Source organism: Psammomys obesus, unplaced genomic scaffold (assembly GCF_907164565.1).
Source record: "Psammomys obesus unplaced genomic scaffold, mPsaObe1.curated_primary_1811, whole genome shotgun sequence".
In the NCBI taxonomy this organism is placed as follows: Eukaryota; Metazoa; Chordata; class Mammalia; order Rodentia; family Muridae; genus Psammomys; species Psammomys obesus.
The window spans coordinates 44,461,934-44,487,613 of NW_026596051.1; the positions used below are offsets into that span (position 1 = coordinate 44,461,934).

Here is a 25,680-nt window from a genome sequence, read left to right on the forward strand (position 1 = left end):
GACACAGGAGGAGGACACAGGAGGAGGACACAGGAGGAGGACACAGGTGGACGACACAGGAGGACACAGGAGGAGGACACAGGAGGAGGATACAAGAGGAGGACACAGGTGGACGACACAGGAGGACACAGGAGGACACAGGTGGCAGTGCACACTTACAGCACGCTTACATCCAGTCACCTTAACCCATGAGTTCTTCAACACCAAATCTGTGTCCCTGTAATACTTTTTTGTTTTAAATAAAATCCTTAATTCTGATTAATTCACAAGAGAAAACATCATACAGCAAAAGAAGCAGTCTGACTGCTTCAGACTGGCCATTCAAATTGCAGAACAGTTTACACAGAGAGAGTTTGAAACTGGGCAAATGTTTTAGTGGACACCTTTAGTGTGTGTGTGTGTGTGTGTGTGTGTATACACAAGAATGCCTGCTATGGTGTCAGTGTGGAGGTCATAGTGCAGCCTGGGCATCAGCATTTGCTTTCTACCTTATTTGTGAGAGGCTCTTGTTTGCTGACAGAGTAGCTGGCCTGGGAAGGTTCTGATTCTCCTTTACCTGTTTCCCATTCTGCCACAGCAGCACTGGAATTGGAGACATTTGCTTCTGCCCCTGCCTTGCTGTAGACGGTGGATGGAACTCGGTTCTCACCTTTGCACAGCAACTACTTTATCTCTGAGCTACTTCCCTAGAACCAGCAGCATATTATTAAGATTACTGGGAAGTCCGACCACAGCTGTGGTGAAAAGCAGATACACACTTCTGCATTCTTTGTTTCATGTTTTCAAAATCTGTTATTTGTAATATAATACTTTTAAAGAACTTTGGAATCCTAGCACAGTCCTAAACCATCTTTAAGAGATTTCCATAATAGTATGAGGTACCCAACAGGGCAGAGAGTTACCATTAACAAGAATAAAGAGAGTAAAAAATGAAGAGTTAGAAAACATCTAATAATTTGTTTCTGAACATGTTGTACTTACAATACTGCTTCTCTCAAACAACTGGGGTGTATTTCTTATGCCAGGTCTAATAAACTGTTTAATTAAAACCCTCTCAGGTATCAGAGTCAGAACTGCCTTGGGGCACTGTCTGATGCGTAGAGTTGAATAACAGAACCTGCAATGTGCTCAGATGGACAGAAAACTGAATCTATGGTTCAGAAAACAAGGTAGAAGAGGGTGTAGGAAAAACTTTAAGAGCCAGAATACCAGGAAGTCTGCTGATGTGACACTTTCTCTCCAAGAAGTGGCTGGACTAGTCCTGCCAGGCCACAGAGGACATTGCAGCCAGTCCTGATGAGATCTGAAAAGCTAGGTGGAAGGGGAGGAGGTCCTCCCCTATCAGTGGACTTGGGGAGGGGCATGGGAGATGAGGGAGCGAGGGTGGGATTGGGAGGGATTGAAGGACAGGGTTATACCTGGGATACAAAGTGAATAAAATGTAATTAATATAAAAAATAAAAATTTAAAAAATAAAAAAAAAACAAGATCTGAACAACAGCAATACCAACAGACATGTTACCGAGGAGGGATACAATTCTAACAGGTTCACATCCCGGACAAGGACTATAGGCAACTGATGATCGCCAAGAGAGAGAAAAAGCCTCTTCCAGGGATGAGCATCCTAACTGGCTATCCAATACAAATTGGTCCTCTCTAAAACCATATGCACACAACCAACAAAAACTGAACTAGCGGGCTGTATTTATATATTTGTGAATACATGTGTGTTCGTGTGTGTGTGTGACAATAATCATCGGGGAAGAGAAGCATATCCTGAGCTTCACGGTGGAACATGGAAATCTGAGAGGAGTTTGGGCAGGTGCTTGGGAGTACCTGGGTGGAGGAAATAGAAGTGAGGAAGCACTGTGGTTATACTTCAGTTAAAAATGCATTTAAAATTAAAGTACATATATTTAAAAATTACACAAAGAGAAAGATGAAATGCTTTCTGTTATCCATGTACAACATCTACACAGAACTGTTATATAATGCCACATGCCCTACAATGCTATTTGACATTTTTTATGCTGTTTTGGGGGCTAGTGTGGTATTTTGTTTTCAGCAGCAACATAAGCTTCTAGTTGGAGCTCAAAAATCATCAAGGTCTGAAAAAGCACTGCTCCGTGACAGGCAGCTGGGCATACTCACTATTGATTGCCTTCAGTAATAAGAAGAACATTCTAGAAATATATATATTTATTGAATGCTTTCTTTGTTCCATATGTTCACACATGTTCTGGGATTGGAGGAGTCTAAGGGCAACGCTGCTGCTCAATCAATAGCATCACAGTAGTCTCCGTCGGCTGCCAGACGCTCGCATGTGAAGAACGGGACAATAACCATGTAAGCTGCATTGCCAGGCTGCTGTGATGCTCAACTCTGTCTGGAATCTATACAGTATTAGGCAAGCTCCTCGCACAATTATTATTGAAATAGAGCACATGAAGACAGCAATTGGGTCAGTTATAAAGTTACACCAAAATAGTTCCTAAAACAAGGCAAATCTCTTACTGTGTAGTCAAGGATATAGCCTTACCTGTATTATGTGAAATAGGGAGGTTTATAGTCATGGCACATCATGAGAATCAAGCAAATGCACAAGGCAGAACCTTCATTTCCCATTACTTCTCCTTCCTGTACTAACCAAATTCAGAAAGACTCTCTGCACCCCTTAGACACAATGCAAAGCACATGTCACATCCCTACTGTTATATTCATGTGTGTGTGTTTTGTGCTCACATGCACTTAGGAGTTGGTGTCGTGTACATGCGGAAATCTGAAGACAGCCAGTAGGAAGCAATTCTTTCCTTCCACAATATGGTTCCCAGGGATAAACTCAAGTCAGCTTTCTCAGCAGGCAGTATTTCTCTCTGCTGAACCACCTCTCTGCCCTACACGCCACCTCTACATCAGGAACCCCATAGTACAGGACTCCCATGAAAATAATTCAGGGAATTCAGTGCCTAAAAAACCTATAAGATTACTGTGCTGGTTCATTTGGCTAAGAACTTCCTATGCAAGCTTCCCTAAAATAACTTGTTTATAATCAGGACATTTTTGTTTTTGTATTAAATATCCACTTTGCATTATCTAAATTCTCACACTAAAATGCTCTCTATGAAATTTTTGTTGCTCATTTTCACTGTTACATAGCTACAGTTTAAACAAATACCCCATACTTAATAGCTCCTGACTAAATGATGTTAGTATTTAACAGTAACCACCCAAGGAGTGACTCAATTTATTTAGGCTTTTATATTATGTGTTCCAAAAACCCCACCTTTTAAAATATGAATTATTTGAATATAATAGAGTTCAAAGAGTCTTTATATTTTTCTTTATCTGTTTTATTAACCTGATTTGTGAATAATGAAGGGCTCTCGATAGTGATAACAAAATGATCTTAGACACAGGTGGTGTGTGCCTGAATTCTCAGTGCTTGGGGAAACAAGGCCAGAGGGTGCAGAGTACAAGGCCAGTGTGAACTAAATACTGAGTTCTGTGCCAGCCTGGGTAACACAGCCAGAATCTTAGAAGAGAGATGGAGGAGGGAGGAGAAGAAAGGGGAAGGCATGGAAAACAATCTTACCTTCTTTCTCTACTCTGAAAACGAAAGTTCTTTGTGTTGTAACAATTTCGAATTTGTTGTCTCCTTGAGCCCGAACTGTGGAGATTGCAGTGAGGGGAATTATTCCTTTTGAATACATCTCCTGTATCAGTTAGAGGAAAGGACGAGGACAGATGAGCATGAAATTCTGGGCACATTATAATCTAAGAATGGCTCTGCATTCACAACTGTTTTCCTTTCATGATTTTTATGTAAAAATTTAAAATGACAAGCAAATATGAACTATGAAATGTCCTGTGCTTTTAAGAGAAATGGCCTTTTAAATCTTGTAGTCATCTGGATTTAAAAGGCAAAGCAACAAATACACATAACCATAATAGATCAGCAATATACACTTCCTAAGCACAGGATCACATTCTCTAAATCGCTCTGGTCCCAGTGATTCGATGGTGTCTGCAGGCATCTGCTGGTCACAACGGGAACTGTCACAGAACGATCTGGAAACACTGCTGCACCAGAGAAGGAGGCAGAGCTCAGGAGCCTCTCAGATTTCCTTAATTAGCCACATCTTCAGTGCTCTGACCATGAGAACTTTGATCTCATGCTGGGTTACTTGTAAAAAGACAGGCACAATAGTTTATGCCTTTAATATCCAAATTTGGGAGGCTGAAATGGAAGGACTGCTACAAGTTTGAGGCTAGCCTGCTCTACAGTGAGACGATGTCATTGGACAACAACAAATGAAGAAAGGTGCTCCTGCTACCAGAAGCAGCAATTACCCATGTATACTCCTGCTTCCGAGGTCAGCAAGACTCTTGACCGCTTTCTCTCAATCTTTATTTTTCTTAGAACTCCCAAACCATTGGGTAGAATAACCATCAGTGATTTCAATGTTTATTGAGAATGAAATATTTATTGTGTCCTGTATTCAAAAGAAACATAAGACTCACACAGTCAGAAACCAGGTAATTTATGTTCAGAAGTGAATTCAAAGTTTGGGATACATAAGTCAAAAGAATGTAAACCCTCAATTCCTTTTAAAGGTTTGAGAAGTGTTTTATAAACGTGGTGAAATTTGATCCTGATTTTTTTTAAAAAAGGGGCTGGGAGGGGAGGAGGGAGGGACTTACAGGGGATACAAAATGAATAAAGTGTAATTAATAAAAGTTAAATAAAAAATTTAAAAAATTAACTTTCATAAAATTGCTAGGTTGGCAGACAGAATTCTGGGCAGACAGACTGAATAAAAACAAACAAAAAATGAGAAACAAAAAATGAGAAATAGACCCCCCCAAAAAAATAAATAATAAAGAATGCAGGGTTGTCAAGAAAGATGACACTGTGAAACCATTCTCAGATCTAAAATGTCTGAATATCAGAGGAGTGTGCAGTTTCCACAGATTCTTAACGTTTTTATTCTTCATTCTTTCGCAGGGCAGTCGCTACGTTTTATGATCTGAATTTGAAAGTCCTCTTCAAGGTCATATATCAAACATGTGGGAGCCAGCTGTTAGCAGTATTTTAGAAGGTGGTAGAACTTTAAGAAGTAGAGAAGTAGGGAATTATGGGTGTCATCACGAGGGTATTTTGAAGGTTACACCTGCCTCTTGATCTCTGCTTGTTGGCCACCACGAAGTAGGTTCTGCTTTGTATTCCTGCCACCATGTTGTTTTGCATTAGCTCAGAATTGATGGCACCGAATACTTTGAAACCAAGACCCCAAATAAATTTCTTTCCACTTATGTCAAGCATTCTGCCACATAATCACAAAGTCCAAGCCAAACTGTGGATTGTGACACCTTTGGCAAACCTCCAAAAATATATACATTATGATTCATAGCAAACTTACAGTTATGAGGTGGTAATGAAAATAACTGCATGGTTGGGGGTCAACAACATGAGGAGCTGTATTGAAGGGTCACAGCATCGGGAAGGTGGAGAACCACTGTTCTAAACTAACACACCAGAGAGACTACAGTTAGGAGCAGAAACGTATAAGCAAAAAAACCGTCTAGAAGAGAATATACTGAATCATTCCATGCAGGGAGTACTCCACTCACCGCCCTCTGCCCTCACAGGCAGACGAGGAACAGCCGTCAGGGAAGATGGACCTAGACATGCACCAGATGGACCTGGTACCTTCCTCAGTTACATTAACAACTCTCCTTCACTCTTCTAACATGGCATCCCTGAACTGATGTGTCTACCAAATAATATTGAAACTTTAATAGCATTGTAAATACATACAACACACAGGTTTCCTCTATCCTCTCATGTAGCCAAAAATGACATGCCACTTACTGGTGATTTAGGAGCCTATGGACAAACTCACACAGGGAGATGGATGACAGAAAAAGCACTCACAAAATAAGTGAGGTTTTTTTTTTCCTTCTTGCTTTCCTTTCTTGTTTCTATCCTTTTTTTTTGGGGGGGGGGGGAGAAAAATACCTTCTTAAATTTCAGCTACCAACTTTATGTGCACAGATTTAAAATCATTCTTTTTCACTTGACCTGGCATCCTTCCTTCCCTTCCTCCCACCATCCCTTCATCATCTATACATTTCTCTAAATTAGACTCCTGTATTTTGAGTCGTCAGTAGTATGTGTAATTTTGCCTAAGTCCCTCCAACATTAAAAATTAATTCATTATCGGTTGAAAATATATCCTTGCTCCCCACCTGTTCACTGAAATATCACTCTTCTAGAAGGTGGAGAGACGGCCAGAGGTTAAGAGCACTGGCTGCTCTTCTAGACAAACCTAGCACAGGAAGCCAAAGCCCTCGTTTGATTTCCATGGGCATGCATGCATCTGGTGCAGAGATGTGTACACATGCAAGAAACGCGTACACATGTAATAACAAATAAAGGGAAATTAAATACATCTTTTCCAGTGCTCCACTCTGAAATGGGTGTAACAGTCCTTGACGTGAGTGGATCCTTCCACACAGTGTAGATTCTCACCACACACACCCTGGCCATCTGCTCCTACCACTCCTCAACTCTGAATGGTCGCCATTTTTATCATGACCCTTCATGGTTCCGCATAAACACACTACTGAGCAAGTTCAAACTTCTCAGTTTTCTCTACAACTTTCATGCTCACTGTGAGAGCATAGTCTAGGAACAGAGTCAGGTGGGGAGAACTCTGAGTGCTTGTGAGAATGCACCAAGAAAACAGAACAAAAGTCTTCTGGCCTCAGTTTCTTCAAAGCACAGAACTGTTCTTGCAAGGTATTTGTGTATGTGTGTGTGTGTGTGTGTGTGGACAGGAAAGGGAGTATTTTAGAGGATTCATTTTTGATTGCTGATGTTTTTCAATTAAATGTTTAGGTATTCTTTATGTTTTGTTTGTTGTTTTTGTTTTGTTTTTTTTGGTTTGTTTGTTTTGCCATGTTTGGCCTGTCTGTGTAACACTCTTCTGAATGGCCTCCCTTGTTTCAATTTGTGTTCCTCATAGGCTTCCTGACATATAGTAGTCCAACTGTCATCCAGCTGGAAAAAATAAAGCAGAGGTTTATGGAGAAGAAAACCAAGATGGCTGAAGTTTATACATGGTTTAAAAATATAAATTTATTTCTGTGTTTATTATTTCTGTGTATGTGTATGTCGATGTATGTGACAGTCAGAGCAAATTTTGCTGGAGTTGATTCTTTCTATTGTGTGGAACCCAGGAACTGAACTCAGGTCCTCAGATTTGGGTGCAATTGTCTTTATTTGGTGAGCCACCCTAGAGGTCCTCATGTAGGTTTCAATAGCTAACAACAGTTTCAATGGCTAATGACAGTTTCAATGGCTAACAACAGTTTTAATGGCTAACGACAGTTTTAATAGCTAACGACAGTTTCAATGGCTAACAATAGCTAAAGAGGTCCAAACAGAAGAAAAGAACATGCGAACAGTGAACCTATGGAAAGGAGATGGTGCAAAGCATGCAGCCACAGAGGTCGTTACAAAGAAACATGTAACATGATTGGCTTGCCAAAAGAAAGTCTGGAAACCAAAGGAAGTAAAAATGGAAATACGAGGTCCATGTAGACCACTAAATGCTTTAGAGACTGTAAGAGAAAGAGAGAGAATGTCTTTACAGTGTCAGGAAAATACAGAGGTGAAGGGAGCACAGCATCTTAAGATAGCTTATGGGTACGTTTGTTATATATATGCCATGGCTGATACAAGACAGTGGGAAAATTTAAATGTCTAAAAACATTTACACACTGTTACCTTGGTAGCGTTTTCCAAAAGTTTAGTTTACTAAGAATTATAATAGCTTAGAAAAAACTCCCTAATGAGATAATTAACATTTTTTTTCTGTGCTACTTCTAACCCATTTGTCAGTGAAGAAAATCCAAATAGGACTGAAAAAAAATTTAAAAAGAGAAAAAAAATACAAGAAGAGATTAGCAGGAAGTTCATTAAAAAAAAACTATATGCCTATAAATAACCGTGAAATTAAGTTCAGCAGGTAATGACTTGCGGTAGAGAAATGTGTTAAACAAAGAAGTGATCAAAATATACTCTACAAACTAAACACTGTGTCAGCTCAGCCTTACAAGGCCAGAGGTTATCTAATGATTCATTTATAATCTATCAGGAGATCTCAGGTAAAACTTGAGATTTTTTTCAGCACTATAGGGTTGATTTTATATTTTTCTTGTAACAACAATATAAAGACAATACAGAGTAAAAAGAGTAAAATCCTCCATGGATAACAGGCTCAAAAAATGCCTGTTTTCTGAAGTGTGAAATTTTTCTTAAAAAAAAAAAAAAAAAAAAAAAACTTAAAGTGTCCCTCAAGGTTTTACCACACAGATATCTAGGCCAAATCTGTCATTTATCTGCTACTTTCGGACATGAAACAACCACAGGGCAATTCTGCCCACAGATGAGTGGGAACAGGAGTGAGTTAGATTTCTAGCAGGAGATCACATATCAAGGCTGTGTGGATGACAGTGTTTCAGTAATAAAATGAAGAAGTGGGTTTTTTTTTCATTTTTTTCTTTTTTTAATTTTAATTTTTATATTAATTAGTTTATTCACTTTGTATCCCAGCTGTAGCCCCCTCCCTCATTGCCTCCCAATCCCACCCTCTCTCCCTTATCTCCTCCCATGCCCCTCTCCAAGTCCACTGATGGGGGGGGGGGTCCTCCTCCCCTTCCAACTGACCCTCGCCTATCAGGTCTCATCAGGACTGGCTGCATTTTCCTCCTCTGTGACCTAGCAAGGCTGCTCCCCAATAAACAATCTAATTTAATTTTTGAGGAGAGATTTATATCTTTTACCCTGATTGAAAATAAATTTCTTTTAAAATATTTTTAATTTTAATTTTACTTATTTTAGAAGAAGTCTTTATGGAGGCATCACTGGACCACACTGAGGAACACAGAAGAAAAACAGCGAACTGGAACACACCTCCTCGTGATACCCAACCACACACGTAGGGCACATGGAGAGACATTCATGACTCAGAGGCTCCACTCACACACCTGCTAAACTGCTCTAGCTGCCAGTAGTAAGCGCATGTCTTTTTAGAGGGGCCCCAGGACCAACTTCCTCTTTTAAGAAACAACTCCCTGTACTGTCTGGCTAAAATCTACTTATATGTGCGTACATACCACTGTGTGTCTTTCTGGGACTGTGTCAGGACGGTCTTTTCTAGTTCCATCGTTCGCATGCAAATTTTATGATTTTGTTGATTTTAATAGCTGGACCTAGGTTCTCTAAACATATGAAGCCCATGTGCAGGCCTTGCTTCGCATGGGGCCACTAGTTATGGGAGTGGGGCTATCTCTGACATGGACTATGTTGCCTGCTTTCTGATCACCCTCCCCCCCCCCCCCCTTGATGGGTCTTCCCTACCAGAACACAGGTGAAGAAGACAACTCAGCCCTCATGTGAACAGATGAGCTGGGGTGTGGTGGGGACAGAGGAGGGGCATGCAGGAGGGACGGTGGGTATGGGAGGAGAGGAGAGAAGGTCCTCTGACCTAGATGCAAATTGAATATACAAATTAATTACAAAAAGAAAAAGAAACAACTTCCCAACGGTGGAATGCTTTGACGAGATGAAATCAACCATCTGGAGGCAGTGAATGAAATGACTGAAGAGATGTATGACTGGAATATTTTAAAATAATGGCACCCGGTTAAATACCTTCTAGGAGATCACATGGGCATAAACTTTTAATAAAAGTTTTTGTTGCATGAATATTTGAAATGCAATGAAAAGAGGCTCCCTACACTGCAGGAATGATGCACTCTGAGATGATGGAGAGAAAAACCAGTCCACTTGAACACAAAGTAGAAATTCCTTCTTAAACAGGAGTAGAGCAAAACTACCAGACAAGGAGGCCTCCCACTCCTGAACACATTTCGTCTGCACTCCAATCAGACCAAGAAGACCAGATGCTGAAGGAAACTGACAATTAGTTTCCCCCAGTTCATTCCGGTTATGAGTCTAATCTTTAAGAGTGAAGCTAATTTTCTTGAGGGTTTTTGTTTCATTTTGATGCTGTTTTAGTCTACTTGGCTTTTTGTTCATTTTAGCTTTTTTTTTTTTTTTAAGAGAGAATGAACATAAAGTTAGGTGGGGAGGAAGATGGAAAGATCTGGGAGGAGCTGGGAAAGTGGCAAAAAAACAAAACTCATATATTTTATGAAAAATTTTAAAAAAAAGAGAAAAATGGTAATAAAAATGATGTTCTCAGGTTGAAGGACACTGAGTTTACTGTGTACATCATGGACACATGTGAAACCTCATGATGGTCAAACATATAAACAAACTAGAAATAGCAAGTAATGACTGAAAACATTCCTTCTACCACTATGCACCCGTGAGGATGTTCATTTAAACCAACTTGTAATCTAGGTCACTGCAAAAATGAAACCAAACAACCTGAAGCTGTCTACTGTTCTCACCATGATAGCTATGAAACTTCTGTCTATAAGCATATATATAAACATGTACATATAAACAAATACACGCTTGCAGCAGTAATAGCACGTCTCTCTTCAAGCCAATAACATCACAAATATTATGCAGTATAAACTTCTAATGATAAGACAATGTTGAATTTGAATATATGAAGAATGTAGATTTGTCATAAAATTAAAACTTTAAGGATAAAATATAATTAGAATGAAAAGGGTCTCATTTTAAGTACTTAAACCATGATACATTTATCATTTTCACCTAGTCACTAAGAAAATGGCCAAGCAGAAGTAAAAAAGGTGATGTAGTGGTTTCCATGTCATTTCGAGGTTTAACAATAGATAACACTATCCCTCAGTATCTCAGAGGGACTGATTCCAGAAACTCCTCAGATACCAGTACCCACAAAAGCTCAATCCCTTAATTATAATGCTCTCGTGCCTCCATATAACCTACAAACATCCTCCAGCATGCCCAAACACTTCCTGACTACTTATAATACCTTATATGGAAATTCTATGTAAATAATTGTATCATTTAGAGAAAAAGGAAAAAAAACTATGTAGATGTTCAGTCAAGATGGAACCTTTATGTATTTCTGAATCAGCTGGTTCAGTCCGCACTAGTGCACGAGCTAGGACATGAGGGCTGACCATGTACCATGGAACTGTATAAAATACAGAATTGGTTCTATTTCACTATGCATGCACACAGACACGAGCACAGACTGGCAAATATAAATGAAGACACAAGTAACTTTTTTTTTAACCATTTTCAGAAATAATAATGATTCTCACAAATATTTCAGCCCGTATCTTTTAAGAAGGACATTCTCAAAGCTTAGGAAGACATTCCTAGAATTCTGCCATACATTAGCACCCACCTCCCCAGGGAACGTTTCTCTGCCACTGTCACCAGGAAACAAGACTCTCAGTGGACCAACTACACGGCCAGTGTCCCCTCCCAGAGCTCATTCCCTAAACATCCAGAGAACACTACATGCTTTGTGATTTGACCAACACTTTCCCATGCAAGCTTCTTGCATATTCTTTCTGTAAATAATTCTTATTTTCTCCCATTTCTTCACGTACAAACTTATTTTCCTCCAAACTCATAGCAAACAGAATCTCATCCAAACCCTTCTCACTCCGAGAGAATGAGACAAACCCTCTTTGCTTTTCAATTTTCTACTTATCATGTGGTTTGTATATATCCCTTGGTGCTTTTCTGGATGAAGGCAATTCTGTATTCATCTTTACAGAGCTTATAGCATCTCCTACGGTTTATAAAAGATGCTCCACAAAAAACTATTAGATGCATCAGCTAAAATATTAATTGTACGTGTCTATGAAGTTAAATTGTGACAAGTGACTGGTGTCATATTCCAGTTCTTTTCCTGTTGATAATCTATTTTCTATTCTAAAAATTGCCAAACTGTTTAGTTAAGTTTTCTAAAGTGCACTAAGTGTACACAAAATAATGTTTGAAGACTGTAAATGTACTTACTCTTTCATTATTGTAGTAAGAAATGCTAAGGCCATCAAATTTCACCCATCTCTTCTGAAACATGCGTTTTCTGTAAAATATACGAAACCATTATTTTACATTCCATTACTGTGAGTGTGAATTTTAAACGCATTTTAACGTCCCTATGTTGAGTACATTCTATTGTGCTGTAGACAATAGAGGTAACAAGAGGCTGTAACAATGCTCAGGTCTGGATTTCTAGCCACGGTACACAGAGAAAATGTGCGAACAAAAAGTTTCTGGTTAGATAAGGAAAAACAGCAGTGTCAACTGTCAACGTTGCTTTCACATGCACCACCACTGAACCCACATTCCATGGAGAGGATAATTCCTCACTGAACATAAGACATGATGCGCTCATCCTTCCTTACACTTATGCCTGTGTCTTATTCTGCTTTGATCTTGGGTGAATGGAAACTATGTTGCTAAGCTAATATGACCTTGTTAATTCAATTCATACATATAAATAATTGATTTTATGAAAATATGTTGAAAATCCCTACCAAACCAGATAGTCCTTTACAAGCTCTTTAAACAGCATACAGTGGAAATAGGATTGTGTAAAAGGCAAATGCGGTTTAAAATTCTGAGACAAAAATCAAAGGTAAAATAAAATAATCCCATTTTGAGGTTTAGACTTTAAAAGAGATTTTTTTTTTCTGGCTTTACAGGGGATGTCTGAAGCAGCTTTTTGTACACAAAGTTGGTTTCTGTTTTGATTCTGTCCCTCTCGCCACAAGCCCACGCCCACCTGCACCTTCGCGCACGCGTGCGCGCACACACACACACACAGTCCATAGACTTTGAGTACCCTCTTCTCCATACACTATTGGCTTGGACTGGTGCCATCGGGAGAGCCTCTGCTTTTAACAGATATCAACACTAACTTCCTTTTTCAAAATGTGAAATAGGTCAACATCAAGCATTTCTCTCTCCATTTAAGGAGTTAGTATAATTTCCTGTGGCTTTCTGAAGAGTGAAAGATCGAAAAAGAACTTTCCGACCCTGGGAGAGTTTTTCTTCTCACTGCTTTCCAGCCAAAGGTCTGTGACTTGTATAAAATATAGAAAGATTTTTATATTAATCATTAACAAATGTGTGCACCTGGAAAGCCAACCAACACTAATGATCAAACAGGAAAAAAAATTGAAGTTCACCAGTGCATACAATAGTTTCACATACAAACTCTGGATCAATGATTGATAAGAACCTCATACAACCACACTGACTACCAGCCTCCTTCCATCTGATCTCCCCACATCCACTCCTTCCTGGCCTCTCCTGGATTGTCCCAGCTCTTCTCACAGCAATGCTCTGCAGACTTTTCCCTTCTAACAACCCAAAGGCGCCCACATTTCTAGCACTAGCAGTTGGAAGGAAAGGCAAAAGCCAGTAGACACACATCCCTTAATCCTCGCATAGCCTAACCTCTCTGAACCCATTTTTTTTTCTTCCTCTCTCCCATTCCTACAAGGAAAATAACTGGGCCTCTTCCTTCAGAGTTCCAACAGTAATTAGGGCACTTGAGAACTTCTGTGATGGCCCCGCATGCCTGACGTTGAAAATGAACAAACGAATTCAGTCGAACATGCAATTTTCCATTTGAAAATATAAAAATCAATATCTACAGAGAGAGTAGAGGCCTTAAAGCCCTTCTCCACCCTCCTTTTCCCCCTTACTAACTGTATTTTCCCTAAAACACCTGCATAATTATTCCTTTCCTGATGAACTAGTACACAGCCAGCCAGTTTTCCTATCAAAGTGACCTCTCTTTTCCCCACAGCAATCTCTCTATGTGTTTGTTCACTTCCTTAATGCCACCCTCCCACACCCACCTTCCTCCTTTACAGGAACAAAGTCCAAAACTGTGTCGTTCTCTACTTATGATCAAGTATGAACACTAAATTCCAAATAACCACCTTCCCACACACATACACAAAATGGTTGAATGAACAAGCAATATGACTAGGCACAGTCCTTTTAAAACCTGGAGGAAGAGAGAAAAAAAAAGTCAACTCCTGGCTTGTATACAACCACCTTCTTAAAAATAATAGTTGCAGAAGGCAGTTAAATTCCTGAGACCTCAGAGTTAAGGTCACAGCCTGCAAGAACAGCATGTGAAAAAGGCACAGAACAATATGTTAATATACCTTAACTGAGATCATTAGTCGCAGCTTCCACTCACGGCTTTTTCAGTCATTTCATAAGCTTCCACTCTTTGTTTTTCTCCCTTGTGGAGGTGTGTAGTATGTTTGCTCATGTGTGTGCGTGTGTGTGTGTGCATACATACACATGTGTCCACGCACGTACAAGCCAGAAGTCAATCTCAAGGGTTTTCTATTGCTCTGCACTTCATGTTTTCAGACTGGGTCTATTCCTGAGCCTCAGTTCTGCCATTTGTGATAGACTGTGGACCACAGAGGCCTGGAATCCGCCTGTTTGCTCCTACAGATCTGGGCTCACAGATGTGAGTGGCATGTCCGCCTTTTAACATGGGAGCTGATGAGCACTCAGCACTGTAAAGGCAAGCTCTTCACAACCTAAGCCACTTCCCTGACCGAATTCATAAGCTCTCACAGAACTGTCAAAATCAAGGCATGTCCAGCTGTTTGTGAGACTGTGTATGTTGTTGTCTATAAAATCCAAGCTCAAGAACAATGCCCTTGGGTTACAAAGAGTTGAGAAATGAAACAGCGAAAACTTTCCTAATTTTAAAGTCAGCTTAGGGTTCTGTGTTGGACTGTATTCACAGCTGACCTCCACTGTGCTTCATGCCAGTCTTGCCTTCTTGTGTGAGGTGCCAGAGGCATCATATATAACACAATGGAGAAAACAGTGGAGGGCAGCAGGGTTGTTGTTAAGAGATGGAAAGCTTAGGGCCCACTAGGTTCAGGGCTTAGTTTTGAGACAAGACGAAGAAAACTTTAGTTTTGTAATAGCCTTAATGTGTGAAAGAGTATCCTAGCATCTACAATACTCTCAACTGCAGGTAACTATTTTGTGTGCTCATCAATTTTAAAACAAATTTATTTTTTTTTAAAGATTGGTAAATCTCCCTAAGAATATGTGGAATTATAGTTAAGTCCCAGCCTATAAAAGAATGAGAAGCATATGATATATAGCCAAAAGAACCTCCCTTCTAGAGTACAAATGAGGCATTTTGCCATCTTATTATGAAAACATCACGTCTGTCACACAGTAAGACTTTGGGTTCTTACTCTGTGGACAGTTCCTTCTGAGTTACACTGCCTCTGTCTATCCCTAGAACCTTCTCTGCCTCTTGATCTTTCTATAAGACATATTCAACGCGTAGAGATTTCCACCTGGTCCCTCACATGGTTCGCTCTTCCTAGCCTCAAGTGCTCAGCTTGAAAGCCATGCAATCCAAACGTGGACCTCACCCATCACAGGCAGGCTCCTCTAGCCCAGTTTGTTCTCCTGTTCAGTTTCCTAATAATGACATTCCGCAAAAACTTTAAACTCATGTCTGCATCATCCATCTCCCATATTATACTTGAGATCCTTAAATAGAAAACCATTTATGTTCCATTTGTCTATGTAAATCCAGAGATTACTGAATTTCTGAGGACTCAAGACAAACTCATCAAATGTTTACTGAGTAAATGGGTACTGCGCTGTTAAAGGGTATACTTAGATTTACATTTTATAAGCAGAAACAAGTACAGAAACATGATTCCCTAACTTCCATATTTGTGTTTTTTAATATTAGTGATAAGTTTGATTATATGAAAAAAAAAATCTTGATAAAACTACCCTGTAGTGAAAGGGAAAAACTGAGAGCCTACAGTAAGCTTTAAAAACTCACAATTAATTTGAAGTAATTACAAGCACAGTCTTAGAATTAAATATCTTCTTTAAGCAACATCTCGCCACACCCCTCTCTTCAGCCTGTGATAACCACCATTCGACTTCCTGTTTCCATGAATTCAACTTTTTGTTTCCACACATAACCAGACAACTTCAAAATTTTAAGAAAGATGAATTCTCCGTGCCTACCATAAAAGTTGGTGATTATAGCTGATGATGTGTTTTTTTAAATGAATAAGTCTTAAGTGGTTTCATCACACAAAAATAATTGTGCGAGGTGAGTCCGGTAAATAATACTCTTTTTGGTGATTGGCTCACAGTGTGCATATGTAGCAACTTGTCCTGTTAAAACATATGCATTATTTATCCTGTTAAAATATCATGTATTAATTATCAATTATACTTTTAAGAAGCAAGGAGAAATAATTGTGGTTATGTGATATATTTATAGATGTTTTTATTTTAAATTAAAACAATCAACAAGGATGTATATAAAATTAACACTGAATAATCTACTTTGCAGATTAAATGTGTCAACATACAATGAGCTTTTTTTCTGCATGTGAACATCAATACTAAATTCTAACAATATAATATAATAAGACAGAATTACAGCATCTTTTGAAGTTTTATGCTAATTCAAAGCAAACATGAACAACATAAATCTTACAAATTCAAATAAAAACAATAATAAAAGGAAGACCTGGAGAAGGATCTTGCTTCTAAATTCCAATAAAAAATTTTTAGATATTGAATTTAATTTAATTTTGGCTGGGCATGTCAGTGCATGGTAAATAAATATAGCACTTAGGATGCTGAGGCAGGAGAATTATCAGCTGAAGAACAACCTAGTCAGACAGACCTCTCTGTTTTTTTCATTTCTTAATTTAAGTACTTTGTGTCCCTGTGTGGTAACATCTGTCTTTTGAACTTCATTTAACAGAGGCTAGAGAGATGGCTCAGTGGCTAAAGTGTCTGGTATTCAAGCATGAATACAGGGGTCAGGTTCACAGTACACACAGGTGGCACACAGGTGTGGAAGCCTGTCTGTAATCCCAGCATTGGGGAAGTAGAGACAGGAAGATTCCAGAGCAAGATGGATGGCCAGATTAGCTAAATCACTGATCTCTGGGTTCATGCGAGAAACCTTTCCTCAATATAAGAGTCAGAGTGTGATCAAGGGAGATTCTGAAAGTCAATCTCTGGCCTCCCGTGAATGCCCCCAAGCATGCTTGTGTGCCTACTACCCATGCATAACACACACACACACACACACACACACACACACACACACACACGCCCAAGCAAAACTATGCGATCGACAACTTAATTTGCAACCTGAAATTCTGAAATCAACCAAAGGGAATCATGAAAAGCAATACCATGTTAGCCAGTGTTCCCGGTATGATGCAATGCAAGTTAAACGGGACATAATAGTGCATTATAGAAAAGAAATGTAAAAGGTCCACTCAGTAATGCACATAATGCTTGGTTCCAGGCGCTGTGCCAAGCCACCTGTAAACATTAACACATTTAATCTCCAACACCCCAAGGAGAAAAGTAATGCCATCCTTACCGTACAGACTCAGGCAGGGAGCCACAGGTTAGTTATGTAAGCCCTCCCATCACACTGCCAGTACAGACACTCTCTTCCTGAGGACTGCATCCTCAACAGGCACCCAGAATATCTTAGAGCCCCACAGCCCAAGCCCTACCACTAGTTAGTACTACGTGTTAACGTTTGACCTTCACGTGGTTTATATGTAAGCTCAATTTCGCAGACTGTTTCAGAATCCCTTCAGAAGTGAAGGTAACACAGAGAGGAGGTATATTAGCCAGGGTTTTAGCTTCTTTCATTTTTTAGCATTCTGAAGGGAAACATTTCTTTAAGAAGCTTTTTCGGAATAATTTATAAGGCTTGTGAAGTATCGCCGAACAGTTTTCTATAAAATCTTCCCTTGAGCTCTGGTACGGCAGGTGTTTTGAAGTTTCAATTGCTTTCATAAAAACAGCTTCAACGCCTGTTGTCAGGTTTTGTCTCAAAATGTGTAACATAGAAAGCTTTCTTTCATAACTGTGTGAATACATGCAATTAAATCTTTGTGTATGAAGGAGTCACACAGAGGCACTCTTGTTTAAATTTATTCTTAGGGGCCAATAGGCTTTGGGATTTTTTTGTTGATGGTGTTGGTGGTCTCGTGGCAGGTTCTGTTATTTTGTTTTGTTTTGATTTTGAACAACACCTCACTTTTCTGGAACTCATTATATAAATCAGGCTGCCCTTGAACTCATGGAGGCCCACCTTCCTCTGACTCCCAAGATCTGGGACAAAGGGCATGAGCTGCCACATCCAGCTTTGTTTTGATTTCTTTTTAAAGATTACATCTTTAAGCTTCAAGAGTTTGGATCTAGACAGCATGCTGGGCAATCGCACTAAGTGAAAGTGTAAGAAGGCACTGCCTTTAAGATCCCCAATGGGAACCACCCTGACGCCATCTTGTCAAACGTGCAGCCTTTACCAGTCACGGTATTTATACGCAGAATGTAATTTTCATTCATTCTAAATAATCTCAAAAGGAGAAAAGACATCAGCAACAATGCTGCTGACGCCGCCTGCGTTCTTTACATGATCCTAAAAATAAGTGATTTCCTTTCTATAATCATTGCCCTGATACTAACCAGACTCGGTCTGTCTAGAACATGACACTCTCCAGACATCTTCGTTTTTATTTACCTAATTACTCATCTTAGTCTTCTATTCATGTCCCTAATTCCTCTCTAAAGTAGGAAACTACCAAATGATACAGTATTAAGAATGAAGTAATTCTGACAGAAGTACATGCAAAATGATTCTCCAGTATTTCTACAAATGTCAGCAGTTTTTCAAAGTACATTTCCTCACATTTAAGCAAACCCAAGCATTAGTTTCTAAGACTGTCTTACCAGATGCTTTGACTTCAGACTCAGTTTCTATGTCTTATAGTTTAAGTTAGACTGGAGGAGGAAAAAAAGTACTTAGCAAAAACATTCCAAAAACTCAAGAGTTTTAGAAGTCAAGGTGAAAGCCCAAATTTTCTAACTATGTTTTGTTAGTATATTATTATTTGTATATATTTATAAGATACAAATTTGATGTTTTCATTCACATGCATGTTTTGTTATGACTAACTCAAGGTAATTTAGCATATCTATCATTTCAGACATTTATAATTCTATGAGGAGGCCACAAAATCACTCTTTTCGACTATATAATCCATCACTGCTGATTTAACTCCCACTGCTGAGACACGGAACACCAGCCCTCACTTCAGCGTAACCACTGGTCTACCCTCAGCTTCTACAAGAACTATTTCAGACTCCCCACCTAAATAATATCTCCATGTGTTGGCCATTTCACTTCACACAGCATCTTCCAGGTATGTCCATGTTGTCACAAATGTCTTGACTTCCTATGAAGCATGAGTTTTATGTGTTTGTACATATATGTGTACATATTCATGTGTTTGCACCTGTGTAGACCAGAGGTCAAAGTCAGGGGTCTTCCTAAGTGTCACTCCATCTTATTTTTTGAAACAGTCTCTCACTGAAGCTCAGACCATTGATTTGACTAGACTGAATGGCTGCAGAGCCTCAGGAGTGCTCCCCTCTGTTTTCCCTGGGACACGGACCCACAGCACTGCTGCAGCTTTTTATGTGGTGATCGGGACTGAACTCAGGTCCTTAGGTTTGTGCAGTAAACACGACTCCAACTGGGATTTTTCCAGCCCCATGAACCTTGAATTTTCAGAGATTAGTAGTCATGGGATGAATATCTGAACATCTATATTAAAAATCCACATTATTTTCCAGAGTCGTCCGTATAAATCCGCAGCAGATGCAATGGCACTCAGGCGATTGCTTGGGCATTAAGAGCTCTATGTGGACTGACAAAGGGTGCAGGTTTGAGTCCCAGCACCTACAAGGAGGCTAACGACTATCCGTGATTCCGGTTCTAGAAGACCCAATAGATTTATAGGGAAGATACACAGAATGCCTACAGTTCTGTTCTTTCTGTGGTTTGAAGCATTCACTACGAAGCAGTATCTTTAGTGGCTGAAAGCAGAGGGTAGGAGAGGGCATGAGACTGTAAATGGAGGATGTGTTCACAGGCAGTTTAAAACATAAACTTGATTATGAGTCTCACCATCTGCTTTGATACACTGCTGGGCAGAGTCTTTCAGATGCTCTCTGTGGTAGGCTCCTATCCTGTTACTTGTTTTCTCCTATGTCCAATGCACATCCCATTTGTCTTTCTAAGTGAGGATTGATCATCTTATCCCGGGTCCTCTTTCTCATTTATCTTCTTTAGGTGTGTAGATTTCACTATGTTTATCATATCTTATAGGTCTTTGGCAGAGTGCAGGGAACCATATGAAAGAAAGGGGAGTTAGTATGACATGGAAAGGATAGAAGGTCCAGAAGAACCATATATATCTGGGCACAGGGTCTTTTCTGAGACTGACATGCAACCAAGGACCATCTATAGATATAACCTAGAACCTCTGCTTGGATGAAGCCCGTGGTAGCTCAGTAACCAATTGGTTTCTCATAGTAAGGGGAACAGGGACTATTTCTAACAGGAACTCAATGGCTGGATCTTTGACCTCTCCACCCCCCCAAGGGAGGAGCACTCCTGCTAGGCCACAGAGGAGGACTTTACAGCCAGTCCTGAAGATACCTAATAAAACAGGGTCAGAGGAAAGGGGAGGAGGTCCTCCCCAATCAGTGGACTTGGAAAGGGGCAGGGAGGAGATGAGGGAGGGAGGGTGGGATTGGGAGGGAATGAGGGAGGGGGCTACAGCTGGGATACAGATTTAATAAAATGTAATTAATAATAGAAATTTAAAAAAAAACATACACTTGAGGTAAAGACAGATTTAAGGTCATCTTTGGCTACAAAGAAAGTTCAAGTACAACCTGGAAAACATGAGACCCAGTTTCAAATAAATAAATAATAGCAGTTTTATATAAAATAAAAATTACTGATACTATACTACAAAACTCAAAGATGAATATCTTTGACAGTCAAGAATATGTAATAAAATTGCAGATACAATTTTTAGGTAACTATTTTTCAAAGAATGGTAGCAATTGTGTCTATGCTAGAGAAGATGACTGTGGTAAAAATAAACAGATATTCCTCAGTGGCATACCAAAAATTAACTCTTACTACTGAAAAGTCCAAGCATATGAGAACATAGTGCTGTTAACATATGCACCACAGGAGATAAAATATCAAAACAAACTACTGAAATGTGCTGAGTAACGTTTGAGAGGACAGATATATTTAACCTGATCGAGGCACTGCGGAACGTGCCCATGTGTGGAAATAGAATATCATCATCAAATTCAATCTTCCTGACTGTGTACGTCAGTTCAAACACAGCTACAGTTGTAACTGTAAATCAGCACACATTCAGCATGGGCAAAGGCCTGCCTTCAAGGAAAGTCAGAAGACTTGTTTTTTTTCAGTGCCAAGAAAATTCAATGCATACGGTTACTCAATATACAAATAAATGAATAAGCTGAAGGTGGCTTGTGAATAAACCGCTTAGGGGAAGAAGAGCTGCCATGCATTTCTGCCTGGGCATCTGCCTGTTTGGAAAATTTTCTGACTTACATAATGTGCTTTTTGTGCAGTCAAAGGTGCTTCAAAGGCCCTCAAAGTTCAAGGTGAACTGATGAATTCTTTAAGTCTGCCACTAAGAAAATGACTAGGACTCCCTCACAGCAATAGGGCCAAAGGTCATCTGCAATCAAAGTGTTCTAAAGGGCCCAAAGACTGAGGTTCACGGAGGACCAATTAGGAGTCAGCTCCAAGGATCCCACAGAGCTGATCTTGATCTTGACCTTATCCCAGTATGTGGGAAATGCAGGTGCTGAGTGCTACACAGGTTTGAGTGACACTCTAAAGGAACCAAGTCTTGGCAGTTCTAATTTAGCCTGCCTGACTCCTATGACCCTACGTGTTTTTCTGCAGCCAGACTGACTGAATTAGTTAGTTCACTTTAATGGAAACCAAAACTAATATTCCTTTCCCCACACACTAGAAATAAAATGTTTTGTTTTCTTGCCTTTACAGGTGATATGTGATTTGCAAAATGCACAGCTATTTCACCAGTATAAAAAAGTTAATTTTAATCAAGGATTTTTCATTCAACCTCCAGTTCAGCCAAGTAATTGCTACTTAACACCTCGATCAAAAAGTAAATGTGCCAGCTCCCCATCTTCCACAGCCAGCCTTGCCATGGGAAGGCATTTAGAGGGACACCTAAGATGCCCACATTCCTGTACCAGGGCGGAGAACACCTACTAAAGCAGTCTAGGTGGCTGAAGAGATAATTCACAGCACGAATTCTAACTTGCCAAGCAGTCACAGGCCGACCGGGCCTGCCCCAAACCTTGTTTGGTCTGACCTCTGCATGGTATCTGACCACTGAGGTTCTCATTTCCGCACTCTCCCTGCTCAACTGGAAGATCAGTTTCCCCGACAGCCTCTCCCCACTGGAGCCGGGAGCATTTTTTACCCACCCACCATAAAGCAATGGTGTCAGCGACCACTGTCTGCTCTTACTCCTGCTTGGTCCCACACTCCAGTACTTCCTGCCTCCAGGCCAGGGTGGCATCTTGCTCCTGTGCACATCCCTCCATTCACTGCAAGCAATGTTACTTTCTATCTGCTCACTGTGCTCTCCTCAGGTCTCTGTCTCCCCCATCCCAGGCTCTGGCTTCCTTATCAGGCAGTCCCAGGGTTAGAAAAACAGTTATCAAAACAAAGTCACACAGAGAGAAAAACAAAATCTTAAATGATCCTGTCAAGTAAAATGTGATTTCCCTAATACGTAATCTTTGTTTTTATAAATAATACTCAGATTGTTACACTATACACACAAACACTCAAACGAATGTGTGTAAAAAGTTAGAAAGTATGTCTGGATTATCGGTTTCAGCATGCCTAAAAATGGCACAGCACATTCGATCATGTTCTCTTTCTCTGTCCTCTTACAAGGCCCAGGATTCCTACTTCAAGTCAAATATGGGGAAACGCCACAATAAAATGCACGCAGTCTTTTCTACCTGTGCCTGTACTGATATAAGAACACTGGGGTGACTAATTACCGGTGGGGAGCGTTTGGTCCTTACAGTCCAATCACACGTTTTTAAAGCCAAATATTGACACATAAGTTTTGGGTTTTTTCTTTGTTTGTTTGTTTTTTGCCTCTTCCTCTCCCTCTCAAACTCATGGTCTGTTTTCTTTTTAATTATTATTGAACATGAGTGTGTATGTGTAGGTATGCATGTGTGTGTGTGTGTGTGTGTGTGTGTGTGTGCATGTGTGTGTGTATGTGTGCATGTATGTGTGTAGGGATGGCATTTAAGACTGGATAATCTATCAGGGGATTATCTGTAGACAAGATTGACTTTCCCCCTCACTCAGCAGCCATCAATAGTGTATAGCTCTTCTTCCACGTGTTGTCAGTGTGCTAGTCTTATCTAGTAAGACTAAATCACAGCCACACCATTGTAAATGTATGGGTGCAGGCCACCTGTCATATATGGAAGATACCACCAACAGATATCCTGGTTTGCTGCTGTTACAGTCTTTCTAGCACCTTTCTTCCAATGTTCTCTGAGCCGTACACATAGTACTACGTTAACAGAAGCACCCAGTGGAGCTAGCTGGCCCCCTAAAATCGGCCCGCTCCCTTTTGCCCAGTCGTGGCTCCCTGTACTCATCTCCTTATGCTTAAGAACAAGGTTCTCCGACAAGGGCTGAGATGCATTACCTGTGGTGCAAGGCTACCCTTTTAGAACGCAGTTAGGTATTACACTGGTCTAGAAATGTGGCAACAGCAGGTTCTCCTCCAGGGTGCATGACCTCCGATCACAGGCCCTGGCTGGGTATAGGGTAAAGGGAAGAATTTCCTTCTACTGAGCAGGCAGGAAGTCCAACTGGCCAGCCATTGGTTACCAGCGCCAAGCTCCAAAATATAAATGGCATTATTGTACCTTTGGCTACACTGACATGGTTCACAGGCTTTACAGCAGAGTAGAACTATTCTTTTTTTTTTTTTTTTTTTTCTCCTTGAAAGCTTGCAAAGCACCTTCAGATACTATGAGGGCGAATCCTCAGAAAGGAAGCTTCCAAGTCAATGCAGGCTCTATCCTTTCAAGTCCTGTGTCTGAAGTATGTGCTCTCTTCAGCAAGAAGGACTTGCCTTCAAGTTCTGGAGAAAACCAGGGGCAATAGCAATAGCCTTTTTTTTTTTCTTGGATTTATGTTTTGAAAGCTTCTTCCGTGTTTACTTTTTCTTTCCCTACTGTGTTGGGGGAGTGAAGCCAAGATTTTGTGTATGTTAGGCAGACACACTACCACTGAGATATATCCCCAAATCCACTCTATTTGCTACAGAATTTCTAAAACCAACAGTCTTACGCTCTACTATGTTTAGGCCACTCAAACTCAACGCTTGCTGTATAGACAAAGCTGACCTCAAACCTGGATTTACCCCCTTTCCTCTGCCTCCTCCTGGGATTGCAGATGTACACCACCATGCCCGCCCAACGCTTTGTAATTTAAGTTCAGCTGGCAATGTTTCATTCTTTCTCTTGTTATATGATAACAATAAACTCTTTTCTTTATAAGATTGCCAATGGTTTTCACACCATGACTGTAGAACTGCTGTTTCCACTCCAAAAGAAAACATGTATTCAATCATGTAAAGTCACTAAGGAATGAGGACACTAACAAACCCTACTAGTTAAAAGTACTAACTAGTATCTTTTTAATTCTGTGTTTTTATCACTCATATACATGACTTTAAGGTAAAACAATCACAAAGGCACCAAAGGCCTCTGCTCTGCTGATACACAGCCACTGCTTTTCAGGCCACCTGTATAGTCTCATACACTAACAGCATTAAATTCACCTACTTGTGCTACAAGATCCCTGGAGACTTAAAACTTTTCTATTCTAGAAACATTAAAATAAAACAGTGTTTAACACTAAGCTTTTCAGAGGCTCACTCAACAACAAATTCTAAGCATGTATGTGGTAGGAATTTGGTAACTATGTATGTTAGAAGATCACTGAGAAGGATCAAGCCAAAGCAAGGGAAAACACGTTTGCTAAGGAGGTGAGGTGGAATTAAGAGATCATAGTATATGAACCCTTCAGAACCATTCAAGGTCATTATGGGAGAAATACTGTTGTCGAACACCATGACATCAAAGCAAGAACGTGGGTGAGGGATGTGCTCATGATGCTTTTTGCAAGAACATTTTGGGAAGAAAAGAATTATCTCAGAGCCCCCCAAAGAAGACTCCTACTTTTTAATATTTCTATATCTGGTAGGATAGAAAGTAGCTTACTTTGCTAGTCTACTTTTTATTCTTCTTTTCTATCTGGAATACATAAGGTGAAGTACGATGGTCATATTAGATATGAGCCAGCCATCTATGTGGTCTATGCTTCAAATGTTATGAAGGAAATCTGGCTGACTGAATGAATTTGCAAATAAAGCTTTATTAGAAACATAGCCTCACGTACTGATATCACATCTTAATGATATCTGTCTTCACGCCATAGCACCTGGTTGAACTATTAACAACAGAAAGCATACAGCTGTCGGGCTTTAAAACCTTTACCATTTGGCCCTTTTTGGAAAGTTTGTTGCTGCTACAGAATTCAGAATGTCATCTCAGCTGCTACAACATGAACCTGCGTCAGCTGGCCATGGGTCAAAGCTCAGCAAGTTCTGCATAAGAAACGAGGAAGGTCATCTTAT

At 40.0% G+C, this 25,680-nt stretch overlaps 1 protein-coding gene across 1 annotated transcript in view; it reads right to left on the reverse strand.

The window, feature by feature from the left end:
* Positions 1 to 25,680, reverse strand: part of Arap2 (ArfGAP with RhoGAP domain, ankyrin repeat and PH domain 2) — a 155,829-nt gene that overhangs the window by 93,289 nt on the left and 36,860 nt on the right. Inside the window, exons 7-8 of the mRNA XM_055623805.1 lie at positions 12,005 to 12,074; positions 3,593 to 3,713 (exon numbers count right to left, since the gene is read on the reverse strand). Of these exons, the coding sequence (XP_055479780.1) occupies positions 3,593 to 3,713; positions 12,005 to 12,074 (191 nt within the window). The remainder of the gene's footprint in view (positions 1 to 3,592; positions 3,714 to 12,004; positions 12,075 to 25,680) is intronic.